Here is a 20407-nt window from a genome sequence, read left to right on the forward strand (position 1 = left end):
GAAAGCTGTCTACCTTTCAATTTTGATTCTCAAGATGTTTGACTTGTTGGTTAAGCCGAAGTTCTATACAAAATGGTTAGGCATACAAAACCCAGATTTTTTTTCTTGCTTCTTTCATTCTTAGCGTGGAATTTTGATACTCTGGATTATTTTTTAATCGTTTTGGTTGGATTTTTTCATATTTTGTTGGTTAGCAATCGGCTATAAAGGTGATTAAGATGAGAATGGAGACTATAAAGAAAAAAAATGCGGTGGAAAAGTATTTGAAGAATGACGTGGCCGATCTTCTCATGAATGATTTCGATTACAATGCTTACAGCAGGGTAATTACTGCGACTATAATTCGACCTTCTGCTCTTTTTGCTCAATAATTCACGCATTAACTTTTTGTAACAAGGCCTGAAACTTGAGCTTCATCATTGTTATGATGTTCTATGTTTGTAGTCTATGTTGCCGACTTTATTAATTAGTCTTCGTTTCCTTAATGCCCTGCTACACTTGCAACAAAAATATTATTAGTCTATGTCGCCTTCAATTGTTACTTGTTTTAGCCGACTATATATATCAGTTTCTAGCTCGGAGTTTTAAAATGGCATGTCGATGGAGCATCAGAATATTAAGACTGTTCCGAATGTTTTCCTGGTCACAGTTGTCAGTACGATGCGTTGAGGACAAGGCAGCATTAATTTCATGACATGAGCTGCTAAAGTATCTGTATTTGTACCAGGGTTCATTAGGGTACATCTGCATGAGAGTCTATATTGCTGTTGCTTGCTTTCAATGAGCATTGGGCGGTCTAAACACGTATAGTTCCCAACTTGAACCAACTTGTGTTAATATGTAGACCGTGTTACACCTCTATTTTCAAGTAACTTGGGCTTTATTTACTTCGCTCAATTTGCAACTAAGTTGGAATTTAATAATTTCTGCATGCACATCGACATTTTTCCAAGTGTGGATATATCCAAATTGAGAAATGCTTGTGGATGGTTGCAGGCTGAAGGTCTTCTGATGGAGAAAAGAGAACAGCTGTTACAAACTCATAGAGCAGTTCTGCGACTCCATCTCAAAGCATATCTCAGTCATGCAAAAGCAGAGGTAGGTTGAGACGCTTGAATTTCTAGTAACTCTATAGTCTATTCCTCATTAGGGTACAGATATCTTATCAAGTGCTTAAATTGAACATTGTGTCCACATTTCCACCCTCAAGCATAAGGATGTGGGGAAATGCTTGCATTTGACCCATATTTTCTCTTTGAATACAGTGAATGTCCAGAGGAATGCAAAGAAGCTGTACAGTCTCTGATATACGCTGCAGCCAGATTTGCTGATTTGCCCGAACTTCGTGATCTCAGAACCATATTTACTGAGAAATATGGAAACTCCCTAGATTCTTATTTGAATCAAGAGGTAATAAATGGTTAGCTTGAGGTCCTTGTGGTCTTTTATCTTAGTAATATCATCTCTGTTTGTGCTAATCAGGATAATTGCTTACATACAGTTTGTGCAGAAGCTAAAGGTGGAGCCTCCCACAAAGGAGATGAAGCTTCAATTGATGCATGACATAGCGCAAGAGTTCTATATTGAATGGGATTCCAAGGCTTTGGAACAGAAACTGTTTAAGCCACCTCCACTAGAGCGAGTAAACCTCCGGCCTAGAACCTTGTAAAACACTGCATCATGTTGGAACATGAGTGGCACAACAATTTTGAATTTGAATGCATTGCTTTCTGATGTTACAAATTACTATTGTTTAATTTGTACATGACTTTTCTTGCAGAACAAGGCCCAGCACAAGTCTCTGGATGTTGATGACGATGTTAGATACAATTTGTATTTAAACAAGAATGATAGCTTCGAGATAAGCAACGATCAGAATGGACTTGGTAACGTGCATGAGTACAAGAGTCCAAAAAGAAATGAAACAGACCTCACTTCTCGTGGGAGAATGGAGGATACTGATGATAAGTTCAAGCTGAATAGCAGCAGTGAAGGTGAAGTGACTGATCAAGATATCCCAAAGACTAGTTCTTCGGATGGAAGTGTTTCCGAGGGTGGTATAGAGAACAGGAAGCCCTCTTATTACAGGTTTATGCATCCTCCATATGTAAGGCCGTCACAGGGAAAAGGAGAAAGTATCACAGAGGAGCCTATGGCACCGAGTGATAATATTGATAAGGTGAAAAACAATAAATGGATGATTCTCTTGGAGAAAGTAAGCCAGAACCAAGGTCAGCTAGGAGGAGACCTTTGAAACCAAGTTGGCATGGAAAGGTTTAAGTGGTTTCGGAAATGGAGCTCCAAATACTAGTTTGACATCCAAACAAATGGAAGAAGGCGATAAGAGGGATGAAGAAGAGAAGAAAATGGATGAGCTTTTGACGCATTACAGCAAGAAGAAATCACCTTACGAATGGTTGAGCAAATGGAAGACAGCACTCCGAGCACATCCTCCCGGAAGACAAGAATCCGACAACACAAGTAAAGTTCTAGCACCTCCTCTCGGGAGACAAGAATCCGACAACACAACTAAAGGTCTAGCACCTCCTCCTGGAAGACAATTCTGACAACACGAATAAAGGTCCAGGCTTACGAAGCACTAGATCCGACCCGAGTGCTCTTCCAGCAGAATTGCTAATTTCTCCAATGAAGCAACGAGTTCGACCGAGAGAGCAGGAAGGCAACCCGAGCCTCATCATTTCAGCCACACATGCTGCTGGGCATGTGCATCCGAAGCTACCGGATTATGATGATTTGGCAGCTCACCTTGCAGCTCTAAGAAGGCAATAAAAGAATATTTATATACACCTATATGTGTCTCTCTGCGTGTATACCCTGTTAGAACTAGGAGATATTACCAATATTCATATTCTTTCTAGTAAGTTTCAGATTTGGAAGGTACTACAGGAAATAATTTGTTGTTTTATCCATCCATTCATTCATCACCTTGTATAGCTCTAGATTTGGCTATGAAAAATCATTTCACGGTCATTATTGAAAAAGAAAAATGCTTGTATATATAGATTTGGATGCATGTATAGACGGTGATATTAATATATTACTTGTTAATTACATAGACAGATTTTGGATGCTTTTCAACCAATGATTAGAATTTTGGAAGATGAATTTCAGTAATCATGATTAACAGGTACATAATACTTTAAATTTATAAAATTGTATCCGTAATGATTAAATCTACGGGGTCAAACTTTCAATTCAATCGTTTACTTTACCATTCTAATAATAAAACTGATATAAATCTTTTACAAAAATAGCTTAGTCGAATACTAGCATTTATTAATACAAATAAAATAACTTGATTTTTTTTATAAAAAGAAGTAGAGGATGCTTTTAGGGACATAAAATGTAAAATTTATTTGTACCGTCGGCTCAATAATGATTTAACCCACCCCAAAAAAAAAATTAAAGCATAAAGAACAACCTAAACAAAGAGCCGGTCTTTGCAAAATTTGTTAAAATATTGTACCTACATAATATGTTCGAGTCCTCCGGAAGCTAATTTTATCTTTAGGGAGTACCACTTTTTTGGCCTATAGGATGTACTAAGCAGTAGCCTTTAATCTGTGTATTAATTTGTCTTTTAATTCATTATTTTCAACTTGTGCACCTAAAGTTACTGTTTCGAAAAGTTGCAACAAGGAAACAAAGTTTAACCAAATCATATCAAAACTTTGACAAAGACATTGAATAATAAATTTATACTAAACCACACTTAATATTTTATATCCATTAAACCCAATCTCAACTTCTATTAGAAATCAAGGTATATTTGATATGAAAGCAAGGTAGTGTGCCGGTAAGAAAAAATATTAGATATATCGGTTCATTGCGTCATTTGTAGTTCTAGCTAATAAGATATATTTATCTTATTTTTTAAGGGAATCTATATCTCTTTCTTACATGTATGTAAATAAAGAGTATGTAATTATTTAGAATTATTTTCAGACGAATGCATCTTATTATAACTGGATAATGAATTACGTGAAAATTATGTAAAACTTATAATTAAATGAAACAATGACTTAAATAATCAGGTAAAAGAGTTATCCATTAACCTTATAAGGATTCTATAGTCACGCATCAAACACAATTACAAACTAATGATATATTGTAAAAAAAAACCAAATTAATGATATATTTATTTATTAATTTTACTATTAAAGTTTGTAATTTAAATTTTATTTGTCTTAGTTTAAATTTTTATACGTTATATATATTTTTAAATAAATTGAGAAACAATCTGAGTTATATGATCTTCTGTAATTTATCTATGATTTTAAAAAAAACCAAATTAATGATATTTATTTATTAATTTTACTATTAAAGTTTGTAATTTAAATTTTATTTGTCTTAGTTTAAAATTTTTATTACGTTATATATTTTTAAATAAATTGAGAAAACAATCTGAGTTATATGATCTTCTGTAATTTCTATGATTTTAGGGTTTAAAATACTGTCATACAATCATCTATAATTTATCATCGATTATAATAAAAAATTATATCCATAACCCTTATTTATTTTTTTATTAATTTAAGATAATTTATTTATCTATATCTATGACACAAATATATTTCTCACTTAAAATAAGAGGAATAAATAAGTAAACAAAGCTTTCATATTTAAAGCAACCAGCAATGATTGAAATGGAAGCAAACAAAAAACCCACCTTCCTCTAAAAACTACATTATCTTTCTTTAACAAACACTCACTCCCTGACCTGCTGGTCCAAAGTAGACATTTCTCAAACACACAATAGGCCAGAGTCAAATGACTCTCAAAACTCGAACATCCATCAACGCCACAAGAACCACCGTCGTCATCCCGCTATTACACTGCTTTACCACCTCAACCTCCTGATGAACCACGACATTTTGCCCTACTACTCCACGGGAGGACGGTTCCGCTGGCGCGGCTTTCGGAGACTATGCACCGGCACGGCTTCCTTGGTCTTGTTGGTTACCTTGGCGTACATTTTCTGGCCCTCCGATCCCGACGTTAAATCGTAAGGATGCATGTGAACCCATGCAAATCCATACCATACCCATCATATCGTTGGATGTATCTATGCTGATAACGCTGAAGGTGAGGAATTCCGACGTGTACTCCATGGACTTCACCAGCTTGGAAGTAGCCGTCGGTACAGAGGGAAGATGTTGGGACACGTGACGTGGGAGCATGGTCACGTGAGGGCGATGGGGTCTTCTTATGTGGAGACGCGGCTTGAGCTTAAGGGGGTTTAGGTGTTGTCGGATGTTGTGTATTGCTGGAGGATTTTGCCAAAGGAACTGTCCTGTTGATACTGTTACGGAAGTCTCCGGCTCCTCGGTCTGTCATTATTTAAGTTCCCTTTGAAGGTAAAAAAGCTACAACTTTTTCTTTTTAATTATTATATTTGCTTTTATAACCATCGACTGCTCCAGACTCCAGATTTGCTATGTGTACATCCACGGAAACCAAATCTACCCCTTATTTTTTTAAAAATTCGTCTTTAGGTCCCTATCTTTTAGGGTAAATTAAGCTTTAAGGGTTGCCTTTCTTCATGTTTGAGTGTAATGTGGATTGGCACAAAATGTTTTGTTTTATTGGAAAGGGAAAGAAAAAAGGGGTTAAGCACAAACCATTGAGGCTGATCTATACCAACTTACCATTTGAGTGAAGAAAATGATGAAATTATTGCTTAAGTTCATCAAATTAATCCCTGTATTGAGAAATACGATGGAATGGGAGTCGATCATCAAAACATTAATGTTATACAAGAAATATCATTTCTTCCAGTTTTATAATTTAGCCTTTAAATCTTTTATTGTGTAATATTCAACAGGCAAAGTCTTGTGCAAGATCGTGGTATACAGAATCAATCAGACTATCATTCGTCAAAATTGTTACCCTCAGGTATAAACAGAACTAAATAATTCATACATGCACTGTTAATTATGTTTAAATATATAATGTGGTGTTTATCCAAACCGAATTCATAATTGATTTTATTCCGAATATGAAAGAAAACAATTAATCACCAGAGTTAGGGTGGTTTACATACAGGCTGTTTATTTCTGGAAAAAATGATATCGTACTCTGTTTTGAAAATTGTTTTCATATTTCTAGAAATGAACTTGGAAGCGATGGATGCTGGAAACGAACTCAAATGCACTGGGTTGAGTTGGATTGGACCGCAAGAGATGAGTGAAAGCTGAAAGATTCACGAGTATCCCAAGGACCATGTTTGTAAATAGATCTTGAAACAGGTTCTTGTGCAGCATTTCATGATATGGACGATTTGGTCAATATGCATATAAATTGATTTTCCAACATCTATACAAAGTATATTTTCAATGTATTTCCTTGTTCTTGCATCGCATCATAAAATATATAACATTAATATTATAAAATGTAATCTCATAAAACAATAAAAAAAATAATTAATTATTAAACATCCACAATTTGTAGCTTATCTTTTCACCATGGAAGTTGGCAAGTTGTGCAGCTCAGGCATCCAGGAGTTGAGATGGAGAAGCAACCGGTACGACCGGATGCTTTCGATCAATGTGTTGGCGACGACCACATCAAAGCTGCCAAGGTGGAGGCTGCTATGGCGGAAGTTGATGAGGGAGAAGAAGAAGATCTTTATTTGTTCATCCAGGAGTACTACTGGGGTGCTTAATGTTTCTTATGATCCTCATACATATGCACAGAATTTTGATCAGGGCTTGATCTCAGCTGATCCTGATGACTTCTCCAGGTCTTTTTCGGCTCGGTTTGCTGTTCCCTCAAGGGTTTTTGAAAACACCGGATTCATAGGTTGATCCATTTGTTGAGTCAAGAAAAAATATATTACTTTGATATGATAAATCTATTAATGTAAAGAGCCACTATGTTTCCAATATTTTGCCACGTTAGTTAATGAAAACATCCACTTTTCTCCCTCAACTTCTTTTTTAGCATTTTCCCTTCATTTAATCATTCTGTCTAATTTTGAAAAGGGATTGGAAATCGAATCTGCTAACCTATGTGGATTAAACCCTGAATTCATCACCTTTTCTCTTTGCTCAAACGAAACTAAAGATGCGTCATCACACTTCACTTGCCTGAGCCTTTTAGTGTTGAAGAAGATGAAGCAAACCCAGACTGGAAAAAGGAACCCAATAGAGTATATTTTCCTTTTGTTTTCTTTAGATTTAAGCGATACCGGAAAGTGGCAATATATTATAAATAAGCAACAGAGTTAGGATTGAATTTTAAGGGAGTAAATTGTATAAGGATCTAAAAAGCAATAAAACAAAAAAAATAAAATAGTCCAAAGTTTAATTTTTAATAATATTTAAATGTGTAGGACTTAAAACTGAATTAAACAAAAATTGAGGCATGCCCTTCAATATTCCACTTGGCTCTGTCACGATAAACAATGATTAAATGATTAACAAAATAATTTTTAATCTTCAGATGGGTAATATCCCATTAGTTTTCTGAAGCTACTAGCCGCAGGGATGCTTTGGGGAGAAAAATAATAAGTTGGGGTGGTTTGGAACTGAACATTATAAATCAACAAACAAGCTTTTATACAGCTGAAATAGTTTTTCCCAATATTTTAGAATAAATTGCATCTTAATTTTGGAGATATGTTTTCTGGTATATGGCTAATAGTATATAAACAATAAATGGGGCAACCACATGTTAGATAAGGACCCAAATGTCTCACCAGCACTAGTGCTTTTGTAATACTTTAAGGTCACATCTTACAGAGTTAGAAATGCAGAATGCCAGTGAACTCCTGAGAGTGTCATTTGGTGCAAAAATTAACATTATTAACTTCATCCGTATGCGTTTAGGAAGATCATCATCCATTCAACCAATAAGCTTTATCACAATATGATATTCTTGGTAATGCAAAGGAGGAGCAGTGCAGGTTAAAATTTAGAGTTGAGATCAGATTGTACATTTGAGTTCTGGTTCTTATCGGAAACTATGTTTTGTTTTTGCCAATCCACTGACCGTCACTTTTTCGTGTCCCCTGAGAGAATGTATAAAATACTTTTTGGTGGAGCCTAAAGACATCCACTGCGGGACTGCGGGAATATATGATTCTATGTTCTTAATCATCCAACCATAACATGTGGGCTGCCTTTATGAGTTGAATTATTATACTAATTCATGGGTCATCACACTCCTCTTGATGGAAAATGAAAAAATAAGAAGATGTTTCTAGGATTTCAGTCGAAAATTTTAAAGTTTAGTCGAATTAACTAATGCAATTATTTTTTAAAAATATATATATTTTTTCAACGGATTTAAAACTTGAAATAAGTATTTTTCAAAAATTGATTTTAACAATGAGCAGGTGACGGTTAATGAGACTTGTGCATTGATTTCTTTGCAAATAATATATTGCTTAGGCGGTCCAAATAATTAAATCCTTGGCTATTGCCTATCTCCTCCCTTTCCAATGTTTATGTTAAATTTAAGGGTTAATTATCTTTTTCATCGCCAAATTTGTCTATATTTTGATTTTGATCACCCAACTTCAAACCTTTCAATTATATTGTGATATTTTTAGGATATGTTTGTCTATTCGTTATGAAAAAAAACATCTTTGAACAAATTTAAAGAAAGAATTCCAAAAATTATCTCTCTCAATTTCATATATACATCATCATATCGTGATGCTTTCGAAATATTCGTATCTACTCGTCATCATGAACCTCCTCACTATATGAATTTATAGCTAGTGATCTCGTTCACAAAAAAACATCAAATGAAGGCATGACTTTATTTTTCTATTGTAATTTAACTCTTATGTTCCTCCTCTAATATGTGAGTTTTTTTTGTAGGACTTGTAATTTTAGGGATTAAGTTTTTTTTAAAGATATTTTAAATAGCTTTCTGTATAAGTTATTTTCTGTCGGCGTCTTTCATAAAGATTTTGTGTAGAGGATTGAGATTTAAATAATGAAGAATTATCGATTGAGGATTGAAATTGTTAAATTTTATAAAATTTAAGAGATACATGTTTAGGATTAAAGGATAAAGTCGAGGAGTGGGGGATAGAGTTTGGTCAGGGTGAAAAAGTCCTAAAAAGAGAGGGACTCTGTCAGATGGAAGAAAAATAAATTCGAGTAAGATTTGAATGGGATATAAATTTTGATTGTTCTTATGTAATGGGTCAAGAGAGAGGTAAGATAGTAGGTTGACTCCAACACTAGGTTGAGAACAACAGACCTCCAATTATAAAATGTCCTCCATAAGATTCGATCCCACGACTTCAAAATTAAAAATATTGTACTCTACTAACTGAGATAGATGAGCATTTTGACTAAAAATGAGGAAATATAATTTTTAATTAAATTTTGACTAAAAATATACAGGAATGTTTGACAAATTTTTCCGCCGACCAAACATTCATGTACAGTATAACAGTGTTCAGAACCAGAAAAAGGTTGCACTTGGTCGATGGTGATGCCACTGATTGATTGACAAACCATTAAAAAAGTAAACTATATATTTAATTATCACTCAACTATTTTTTATTTAAAATTATAATTAACATTGTTTTTTAATTTTTTTAATCATTCATCATAAGTTAATATTACATTATCATTGGAAAAACATAAATATGTCATATCGATAATTATGTTAATTTTTTAATGGTGGATCACTAAAATGAAACTAAAACGTAACGGTATGTATAATTTAAAAACAATTAGTTTGATGATCAAAACATGATCGTACAAATAGTTGAGTGACTAAATGCATAATATACCCAAAATGTAATTATTTGAGGATTAGAAAATACAACAAAACTAGGATGAAACTAATTTATTATTATTATTTAAGGGTTAAAAAGACTATTTTATCTTTTATTTTTAAATAAAAAAGTAGTTAAAATTAAAAATTTACGTGTTTAAAATATAATTAGGTGATATTTTTTTAATAACTAAAAACTATTATTTTTAATATAGTTCTAATATAAGTTGTTTTCGTATTTAAATTAAATTTCTAAGATAATACAGTTTTATCCTGTTTCAATCACATCACATTCTCACCTTATCTTGTTTTAATCAGTGTGTCGTTTTCTAACAGCCGTATTAGATTATTAGGAAAAAAACAATAAGTCATTTTTTGAACAAATTAATAAATTATTTTTAAGAAATAACATATTAAATTAAAAAATGTCATAAATTAATAATTAATAAATCTTGAGCACCAGTTTAAGAAATCCTCCAATGAAACTGTAAAATTTAATGCTAAATTCAATGGTAAAAGACAAATAACAATCAGGAAACCCCCAAGTAAATGCAAACTTCTAATTGATTCTGTCTTTGATCTTCTTTCCAAATGGAAGTAAACTATCAAATCTTGAGATAATCCCCGTTTGAGTGATTTGTAGTTTCCATAAAATATACTACTAAATCACAACAACCCAATAAAACGTCCTTATAGCCTACCTTGTTTTCCAAATCTTACCAAATTCCCATGAAAACTTGATGCGCTAAATAAGGTAATTTTTCAAAGAGTTAGCTTCTAAGAATATTATTATAATGAAGCAATATGGGCTGCCTTTTTATACTTGGATAAACCGAATAGCTTGAACAAAGGAAAAGAAAATGTCGAAGAAGCTACAAAAATCTCTCCAGGATTACCTCTCCAAATATTCATTTCCCTTCAAAAGATGTAGACACCCCAAGACCTTATCTTTTGCAGTCAATCCTGCGGGAAATCACGGTCATAAAGGAACCAGCGACGATAATAATGATGAAGCCGCCACGCTTGCGGATGTTGACCGTTTTCTCTTCGAGGATTTCAAGTCGCTTTATATTGAAGAGGATGATGAGATTAATGAAAGGAGATGCACTGTTGGATCAGAAGATCATGAAGATGATCATCTGGTAAAAACCGCTGGCAGGTTTTTTCTTCATTCTCCGGCGTTTATGGGTCCTCCCTCGTACCTCTGCGGTTCCAACAGATTCTTCGTGTCCACGGGGTTGTCGATGACGCTCGGAGCAGTGCCGGTACTAACTCCACCATGTCGATTTCAGAGAACATGGGTTCGACTTCTACTTCATCAATCAACGATACTATTGCTTCCAACGATTCCAACAGCATTGGCGGCGATGGCATCACTGTTGAGTCATTGAGCAATATCCGGAACGAGTGCATTGCGGTGGTAACATGTTCTCATAACCCTTACAATGATTTTCGACGATCCATGCAAGACATGGTGGAAGCGAGGCTGAAACATCATTCGGAAATCGATTGGGATTTCATGGAAGAGCTTGTGTTTTGTTACTTGACCTTGAATGGCAAGAAGTCTCACAAGTTCATATTGAGTGCTTTGTTGACCTGGTCCTGGATTTGCCTCAAAACGACCTCAAGATTCCACCCAAATCTCGGCATTTTAAGATTAATAACGTTATTGATCACAAGAAAGCAAGGAGAACAAGGCACCATGTAAGGTAAGGATTTAGCAATTGTATGTTGGTCTCTTTTTTAAAAAGAGAAAAAGAAAGCAATAACAGTGTCATAGATAATTTGTGTTCAAGAAATAATGTTGATCTAAAACTGTTTAGTTTTTTTTTCAAATGTGAAATTTGGTGTTATTGATACAAATGTTTGTTTTAAGTGGAGAGTGATTCAAGGAAGGACTTAGTTTGTTTATAATTTAATTTATTGTATTGTTGTGGTATTTGGTGGATGTTTTTGTTGACATTGTTAGTTGCTTGTTCCCTGTTTATTAATTGAGTCATTCAATTAATAGTTTTAGTTTCTAAAATTTAAAGATTTTATTAATTTAAATTTAATTTAAAATAATTTAATTTTTATAATTAAAACTTTTATTAATCTGTTTTTTTTCTTCTAAACTATTCATTCTGGTTCCAAATTACTTATTCCTCATCATTCTCTATCGTCTCTCATCAGTGGTCTATTTAGGCCTAGGCCACAGCCCACCCTATGCCAAAAAATAAGGCAAATTACTCTTTAGGCACCCATTTATTATTTAATTTCTGTTTTGAACATTCAACTATTATTTATTTTAAATCATATATATGTTATATTTTAGTTGTGTTTTGGTCACTCGTCTTTTAAAAATTAATGACGATGTTAATATGTTATCATAAGATAATGTCGCATGTTTGAAAAAAAAAATAAAAAAATATCATGATAGTGTCATTGTTAATTTTTTAACAGTATATAACTAAAACAAAATCCAAACGTAATATTATGTATGATTTTGATTAAAAAAATAGTTGTTGAATTACCAAAACATAGATTAAGTAATAGGTAGGTAAAATAGGTAGTTTATCCTAAATAAAAATCTGTATAAATTATGTTAAAAAATTAATATATTGCTCAAATTATATTGCTTCAGTTAATTTTTTTAGATTTAATCTAAAATATAAATGTAGTTGTTATAATATTTTTAAATTTAAAATATATATTAATAATATTAGATGGATTTTTTATTATATTTATATTGATCTAGCTCATAATTTTTTCTAAATTCGTCATTTTTTCTGACACCCAGTAAATTATTTGTTAACAATATATTCTCTCAACCATCCTTTTATTTTATTATACTTTATTGTTTATCCAAACATTAAAATATTGGTAATAAGTGAAAATGATAGGATCAAACCAATAAAACTATAAAGTGAAAGAAAAAAAAAGTATAAATTAGAAAATATCAAAAAACAACTTAGGAAAATTTAGAATGTCAATTTTTCCCAAGTCCTTTTTTTTTCTCTAATTCTTCGATTCTTCGCTCTAACATTGTTGAGATTACTGATGAATTCGATCATGACAATAATGGTTACTACTGGCATCAGTCTGACAATCTTAATATGATCTTGGTTACCCTGCCCCTCGCCAACGCCAATTACAACAGTTGGAAGATGCTGATGGCTTTATCAGCTTAAAAAAATTGAGATTCATTGATGTATCCATTCCTGCCCCAGATCCCGCTTCACTTGACATGTTTAATGTTTGGACAAGAACCAATAATCTTGTTAATTCTTGGATCTTGAATTTAGTTTCAAGAGACATTGTTAGGCATGTAAACAAACCGAATGAACACGAACGAGATATGTTCATGTACGTTCGTTTAACTTTAACCGAACACGAATATAAACGAACAAAAAATTTATTGTTGGTGTTCGTTCGTTAAGGAATATAGCTTATTCGTGTTCATTCATGTTCGTTCATTTAAATGATAAACGAACGGATGTAAACGAACATAAACGAACGCTAACAAACACAAACGAACAAACGTAAATCGACACAATAAATGAACATAAACAAACGTAAACAAATATAAATGAAAATATTTTTTTCTTTCCTAACAATTTTATGATTATATTTTATTTAGCTGTTTTGGATTTTTTTATATTTAAAATTAATTGAATTTTAAAATATTTATGTGCATCAGATTAAAATTTATTGTGTTTTAATATTTTGAATGGGCCTAGAGAGATTGGGCTAAACATAAATGAACGCATATAAACGAACATATTACCGATTGTTCAAGAACGTAAATGAATGAACGATCTCTCTGTTCGTGTTCGTTCATTTAATTAAACGAACACAAAGTCTTGGTCATGTTCGTTCGTTTAATACATAAACGAATATAAACGAACGAGCCCTCTTTTCATGAGTCTTTTATATCACTCGACTGCTGTTGATATTTAGAAAGATCTTAAAGATTATTTTCAGCAAACAAATGGACCAAGAATTTTTTTCCCTCAGGAAGAAGCAAGGAGAGTTGGTTCAAGGGTTTATAACAGTAAGCAATTACTACGAACAACTCAAAATTATATGGGATGAATTAGTTTCTGTTAAACCTATTTGTACTTGCTTACAATGTGGTTATGGTGGTGTTTGAAACATGTTAGATGAACAAGAAAAAGGATTTGACCATGCAATTCTTGATGGGTTTAAACGAGTCTATAACAGTTACAGACCGTAATAATATTCGAACAGAAAATATTTTTTTTTTCATAATTTTATTATAGGTGTAGAAATACATTAATAATATTTGATAATTTTGTTAAGATTATGGTTTAAAAAAATCATGTAAAAGTGTTGAAAAATTTAGTTGTTAAGACAACGTGAATGCTATAACAAACACACTAGTTGAAGAAATATTTTTTTATCCCTTGTATGAACAAATTCTTTTCCTCACTACATTAACTAAAAAAATTATAAACAATTTCGACATACTGTAACATAATTAAAAGAATTCTATTCAATACACATTTTATTTCGTCTCAATGAAATTATATTTTATCAATTATTTTAATGACTAATAAGATATATTTTTATTTTACATGATATCAATTTAATAGAAGAGTATTTTTTTATTAATAATTGAAAATAAATATCGTTGGTCTATGCTCATTCGAGCAACTATTTTTATAGACTGCATTATTAATGATTAAAGAAATATAAACAACTACTAAAAATATTTAATTTAAACATTTAGAAAATGCTAAAGAGATTTCTTTCATTGGATCTTCCTAGAAACCATGACACCCTGCTAAGAACTGTGAGGCATGAAAAAATAATAGTGATACTATTCTTCGTTCTATGACCTATTTTTTTTTTGGATAAGTTAAAAATTTATTATCCAAAGGGGTAAAGTTAACATTATCAATTATATTAATGTTCTTGTCTCTGAGTTGAATTCATATAAACTCTTTGATGGTCTTCAAAATTTATTCTACATTTCTAGACCCTCATTGAAAGATTTTTCTATTTCTTTCCTCTCAAATGGAGTAGATGGACAAAGATCAAACTATCTTCAAAATGGTGGAAAGAAGAGATTTGTCCTTCCAATCATCACAAGCCCTATCTATCATTGCTTCCCAAGACATGTAGGGTTTACGCAAGTGTATAAGATGTAAGATAGATTTTCACAGAGATTTTACAAAATTATAATCAGCAAACAAATGATTCCTTGTTTCGATAGTCTTGTTGCATAAGACGCATAGACCATCAGTGATAATTCCCATTCGAGACAGTCTCTCCTGAGTTGGGAGTCTGTCCAGAATAACCATCCAATATATCATACTGAACTTTGAAATATGAAGAGAAAACCATATCATTTTGTGCCAAGGTACCTTATTTCTTTGGTCTCTAACTGCTTCCCAAATATCTTTAAATGGGAAGAGCTGCAGTCCTTAGCTTCAATAGTTTTTTGATGACCTATTTTTGCATAATATAAAAAGCAACAAAATGAATTAAAAAAATAGAAATACTTAACAGTAAAAGTAATACTAGTCGTATTATTGTTTCAAGAAAAGTTATTGAAAATAAATCGAAAATTCCACTTAAACCATCTTCTGGTAAAACATCTTCTTAAGGTTGTTTTCTTATCATCATTTTCTCGTGTATCAAAAAAACCTAAAATTAAAAAGAGGTGTTTCTGAAAAGAAATTTCCAGAACTTCTTTTGCCTCCAATCTTCCCTGAAAGGTACGGTCCTTCTGTTTCGCTCTTTGAAACTTCGTTGATTTTTTTTCTCTGTGTTATTATCTCCTTTTCTCCGTCCGGAGCTTATAGATCTGTATGCTTTTCGACTCAGATTCGGTGGGTTTTTTTTCCATCGATGCTTTTCGCATCGTCTGTTGTTTCTCCGTAGACAGATTTAGCTGTTTGTAGTGATTCAGGTGGAAGCAGTTGTTGATTTATAGTTTTTTTTATTTAGTTAAGTGTAGAATTAGCTTATTAATAGGTTGATCTGAATGTGATTCTGATTTTTCATCCTTTGATTATTTTATTTTGAGGATTAATATTCTTGAGTTGGAATCTGAGTGTAGAAGTTCCATGTATGAGAAGCAATATTGGAACTGTTTTTTTCTTTGAAATAAAATGTTTGGTTAACTTCAAATGCATTTGTATATCTGCATCTGCAATGTCCCCTTGTGTGGTGTGTTCTAGCATGAATGATGGGTTCGGTGTCTTTAACTGGAACCGGAAATGTTGGTTGGATCCTGTTAAACAGAACTGTTCCCATGAGCTCTAGTCCTTTGAAGTAAAACACAGAATCTTGAACCTCAATGTTTTCCTCGTATCAAACAAGAATATGTTTACATTACCATAATGGATATTATATTAGAACTTTGTTGACTATGCTAAACTGTTTTTCTTCTTTCGTTTGTTGATATTATGCATGATGGTATTGTTATTTGTTTCATTAGTGCAGATCTATTTTATTTTATAAGTAAATTGGTTTTAGTTGCTGCTGAAGATGAGTGTTGTTGGGTTTGATTTTGGCAACGAGAACTGCATTGTTGCTGTTGCAAGGCAGAGAGGAATTGATGTTGTTCTTAATGATGAATCAAAGCGTGAAACTCCAGCTATTGTATGCTTTGGTGAGAAGCAGAGATTCATTGGTACTGCAGGGGCAGCATCTTCTACAATGAACCCTAAAAATTCAATTTCTCAGATAAAGCGGTTGATTGGTCGTCAGTTCTCAGATCCTGAGTTGCAAAGGGATCTCAAGTCACTGCCCTTCAATGTCACTGAGGGTCCTGATGGATATCCTTTGATTCATGCTCATTATCTAGGTGATATGAGAACTTTTACCCCAACTCAGTTGTTGGGGATGCTTTTGTCTAATTTGAAAAGCATAGCTGAGAAGAACTTAAATGCAGCAGTGGTGGATTGCTGCATTGGGATTCCTGTATATTTCACTGATCTTCAAAGAAGGGCAGTTTTAGACGCAGCCACAATTGCAGGCTTGCACCCTCTTCGCTTGATTCATGAAACTACTGCAACTGCATTGGCTTATGGTATCTACAAGACCGATTTACCTGAAAATGACCAATTAAATGTTGCCTTTGTTGATATTGGACATGCGAGCATGCAAGTTTGTATTGCTGGATTCAAGAAGGGCCAACTCAAGGTTTTGGCTCATTCATTTAACCGCTCTTTGGGTGGTAGAGATTTTGATGAAGTTTTATTTCATCACTTTGCTGCAAAATTTAAAGAGGAATACAAGATTGATGTATTCCAGAATGCAAGAGCTTGTACTAGGCTTCGAGCTGCTTGTGAGAAGCTGAAGAAGGTACTGAGTGCCAATCCTGAAGCACCTTTGAATATTGAGTGCCTTATGGATGAGAAAGATGTTAGGGGTTTCATTAAGAGAGAGGAGCTTGAGCAGATCAGTGTTCCGATTTTGCAACGTGTGAAGAGACCATTAGAGAAGGCTCTTGCTGATGCCGGACTTGCAGTTGAGGAAGTTCACATGGTTGAGATCATTGGTTCAGCCTCTCGTGTTCCTTCTATGTTAAAAATTCTCACTGAGTTCTTTGGTAAAGAACCAAGACGCACAATGAATGCTAGTGAATGTGTTGCCAGAGGATGTGCTTTGCAATGTGCAATTCTCAGTCCCACATTCAAAGTTCGGGAATTTCAGGTAATTATTTACTGTTATTAACTCGTTATCATAAATTTCCGTGTATTGAATTTTATCTCAGCTTTGGGTTTATCATGTACTACGTACATGTTTCTAAGCTGTTATGCATGATAGTATAATTTGTAGCCAATTTTTATTTATTGTCTTGGAGATGGAATTGATGCTGCGATTTTTTTCTGGAGCATCCTTTGTGGCTCACTTTCTCCATCTCATTATCCGTGTCCTATTGTCATTTTTGTGTCATTGCCTTTTCTTTTTCTTTGCTACATTTGAAGATAGTTCACCATTTGATTTATTTTGTTTGAAGGTCAATGAGAGCTTCCCTTTCCCAATTTCGCTATCATGGAAAGGATCTGCAGCTGATGCTCAGAACGGAGGAGCTGAACAACAACAATTGGTTTTCCCAAAAGGAAATCCGATACCCAGTGTCAAGGCTGTGACATTCCATAAGACAAGTACTTTTGGCATTGATGTACAATATTCTGATGGAAGTGATTTGCAGGTCCCACCAAAGATCAGTACTTACACGGTAACTATTTTTCTAAGTTCAAACCTTGACCTAATCATCTTCTTTTTTTCTTTTAATTTCTTGCTTCTGTTTATGTGTCTGTTGTCTGTTACATAATTTCTTTCTCAATTTCTGATTTGAGAGATAATTTGTGGAATTTTTTATTGGCAGATTGGTCCTTTCCCAACAATAAGAAGTGATCGACCTAAGTTGAAGGTCAAAGCTAGAATGAATTTGCATGGGATTGTATCCCTTGAATCGGCAACAGTAAGTTTCTGTGAATCAACTTTTTAACTATTAATTATGCTGAAAGGCAAATGGTTTTTGCTCTTTCCTGACTACTTTCATTTGTTTTTAGCTCTTGGAAGAGGAGGACGTTGAAGTCCCAGTTCCAGTTTCAAAAGAGCCGGGTAAAGAAGATGCTAAGATGGAAACTGATTACGCACCTAAAGATACTGCTGCCCCCAGTGCCAATGAGACGGATGTTAACATGCAAGACGCCAAGGGTACAGCTGATGCAGCTGGGGTTGAAAATGGTGTTCATGAGTCTGGGGACAAGTCTTCACAAATGGAAACTGATACCAAAGTAGGTATTTTTGGTCTGCATGCTATATGCATGAATTGCTAGGATCGATTATATAGCATTTAGGGGCTTACTCCTATTCTTTATACTTGTGGTGTAGTGGTTTCATATATGGAATATTTTTGGAGCCTGTGTAATTTGTTTTTGTATGGAATAATTTATCATATGTTCTGCCTGTCATATAGATTGAGGCTCCCAAGAAAAAGGTGAAGAAAACAAATGTCCCAGTGGCGGAGTTGGTGTATGGTGCAATGTTGCCTGCAGATGTTCAAAAAGCAGTAGAGAAGGAGTTTGAAATGGCTTTGCAAGATAGGGTTATGGAAGAAACAAAGGATAAAAAGAATGCTGTCGAGGCTTATGTGTATGATATGAGGAATAAGGTAAATTGCCTTCATCTCATATGCTAGAATTGTAACTTGCCTGGTATGATCTTACAACTAAGTTTTACGATGGTGTCTTCAGCTTAGTGACAAATACCATGATTTTGTCACTGCTCTGGACAAGGAAGAGTTCATTACTAAGCTTCAGGAAACAGAGGATTGGCTATATGAAGATGGAGAGGATGAAACGAAGGGTGTCTATGTTGCCAAGCTTGAAGAGCTTAAGAAGGTAAATCTTGTTCTTCCTGTGATCTTTTAGGTTGAGTGTATGAATTGATCATCTGACAGGAGTCTTAATTACAGCAAGGGGATCCCATTGAAGAGCGTTACAAAGAATATGCTGAGAGGGGATCTGTCATTGATCAGCTTGCTTACTGTATTAACAGTTACAGAGAGGCGGCCATGTCAAGTGATCCCAAGTTCGATCACATTGAACTTGAAGAGAAGCAAAAGGTAATAGTTCTCTCTTTCTCTCGCTCTCTATCTATCTACTCTACTCGACTCCCTTCTATTGCTGACATTGAAATTCTTGTGGTATACTATAGGTTATTATTGAGTGTGCGGAAGCTGAGGCCTGGCTAAGAGAGAAAAAACAGCAGCAGGATCAACTTCCCAAGAATGCCACTCCGGTTCTTTTGTCAGCCGATGCGAGAAAGAAAGGTGAAGCACTAGACAGGTACCCACTATTTCACCTTCTTAAGGTTGTGTAGATTCTTGTTTTATTCATACATGATGCTAAAATATTGAACTTTGCTTTAAACAGGTTTTGCAGACCAATAATGACTAAACCCAAACCGGCTAAACCAGTCTCGCCTGAAACACTACCAACCACACCTCAGGGAAGTGAGGCTCAGTCAGAGGGTACAGATGGCACAGATGCCAACGTGAATGCAAGTCATAATCCCAATGTGAACCCGAGTGAGAGTACAGCAGCAGGCGGTGGTGAGGCACCTCCAGCTTCTTCAGAACCAATGGAAACTGACAAATCGGAGACTACTTCTAGCGCTGCCTAAATTATTGTGCCGACTGTCTTGTGATGATTTATGTACGCGGCCAAAATATATGGTATAACGAATATTTTGGAAGACCCTTGACACCATTTCTTGGGTAGGCTGATGGAGAAGTCTGCGTTGTTTGGATCATCTTTTTCGTTTTGTCAAGCCTTCTCTTTGCAAAGTCGCGGAGATTTGTTGTTATTTAAGAGTGGGTCTTCAGAATCGGGGTTTTTAAGGAAACTGCTAATTAGTCTTCCTTGCTAATATCTTAATATTAGTGAGAGGCTAAATTTTACACTTTTAAGCGGGTTTCAAGTGTTGGCTCATTTTGGATCTATCATGGGAACTTCAATTCTGGATACGATGTCATTATTTTTGTGTTTAATGTTATGTCTTAAGATTCATCCGCTGATTAGGACAATAGTTCTTTCATATACATTTCAGGAAACTCTTCAAACTGTAAATTCGATCCTCAAGTGAAAGCAAACCATCAAGTCTTCACATTCTCACC

General features: G+C 34.0%; 2 protein-coding genes and 1 pseudogene across 5 annotated transcripts; all 3 read left to right on the forward strand.

Annotated features, from left to right (window-relative positions):
• The first annotated feature begins 259 nt into the window (after window positions 1-259).
• LOC120133301 lies at window positions 260-2854 on the forward strand. 3 transcript variants are annotated; one of them, XR_005517081.1, is made up of 6 exons: window positions 260-323; window positions 997-1098; window positions 1266-1410; window positions 1502-1642; window positions 1781-2535; window positions 2582-2854. XR_005517081.1 is itself a non-coding variant. In XM_039149905.1 (5 exons), the coding sequence occupies exons 2-5, from the start codon at window positions 1085-1087 to the stop codon at window positions 2252-2254; spliced, it is 774 nt and encodes a 257-aa protein (XP_039005836.1). In that variant the 5' UTR covers window positions 260-323; window positions 997-1084; the 3' UTR covers window positions 2255-2854. The 3 variants fall into 3 exon arrangements, 2 of the variants coding, with proteins under 2 accessions (XP_039005836.1, XP_039005837.1); XM_039149905.1 differs by having other exon boundaries at window positions 1781-2854; XM_039149906.1 differs by lacking the exon at window positions 260-323 and having other exon boundaries at window positions 992-1098; window positions 1781-2854.
• A 7768-nt stretch (window positions 2855-10622) lies between these two features.
• On the forward strand, window positions 10623-11475 carry LOC120133276 (annotated as a pseudogene).
• A 3902-nt stretch (window positions 11476-15377) lies between these two features.
• Window positions 15378-20204, forward strand: LOC120133288 (heat shock 70 kDa protein 15-like). Of its 2 annotated transcripts, XM_039149894.1 has the most exons (10): window positions 15378-15484; window positions 16214-17430; window positions 17738-17959; window positions 18110-18205; window positions 18297-18524; window positions 18707-18901; window positions 18984-19130; window positions 19205-19354; window positions 19447-19577; window positions 19665-19914. In XM_039149894.1, the coding sequence occupies exons 2-10, from the start codon at window positions 16261-16263 to the stop codon at window positions 19912-19914; spliced, it is 2589 nt and encodes an 862-aa protein (XP_039005825.1). In that variant the 5' UTR covers window positions 15378-15484; window positions 16214-16260. The 2 variants fall into 2 exon arrangements, with proteins under 2 accessions (XP_039005825.1, XP_039005826.1); XM_039149895.1 differs by lacking the exon at window positions 15378-15484 and having other exon boundaries at window positions 16261-17430; window positions 19665-20204.
• The last annotated feature ends 203 nt before the right edge of the window (window positions 20205-20407 follow it).

The sequence above is a fragment of the Hibiscus syriacus genome, unplaced genomic scaffold (genome assembly GCF_006381635.1).
Source record: "Hibiscus syriacus cultivar Baekdansim isolate YM2019G1 unplaced genomic scaffold, ASM638163v2 tig00110578_pilon, whole genome shotgun sequence".
NCBI lineage: Eukaryota > Viridiplantae > Streptophyta > Magnoliopsida > Malvales > Malvaceae > Hibiscus > Hibiscus syriacus.

Bases quoted from the DNA above. Each gene is read 5' to 3' on its own strand.
- LOC120133288 (XM_039149894.1), top strand. From the start codon at position 16,261: ATGAGTGTTGTTGGGTTTGATTTTGGCAACGAGAACTGCATTGTTGCT. The intron at 19,131-19,204 runs GTAAATCTTGTT...TCTTAATTACAG, and splicing joins AGCTTGAAGAGCTTAAGAAG to CAAGGGGATCCCATTGAAGA. The intron at 19,578-19,664 runs GTACCCACTATT...TGCTTTAAACAG, and splicing joins AAAGGTGAAGCACTAGACAG to GTTTTGCAGACCAATAATGA.
- LOC120133301 (XM_039149905.1), top strand. The intron at 1,411-1,501 runs GTAATAAATGGT...GCTTACATACAG, and splicing joins ATTCTTATTTGAATCAAGAG to TTTGTGCAGAAGCTAAAGGT. The intron at 1,643-1,780 runs GTAAACCTCCGG...CTTTTCTTGCAG, and splicing joins AGCCACCTCCACTAGAGCGA to AACAAGGCCCAGCACAAGTC.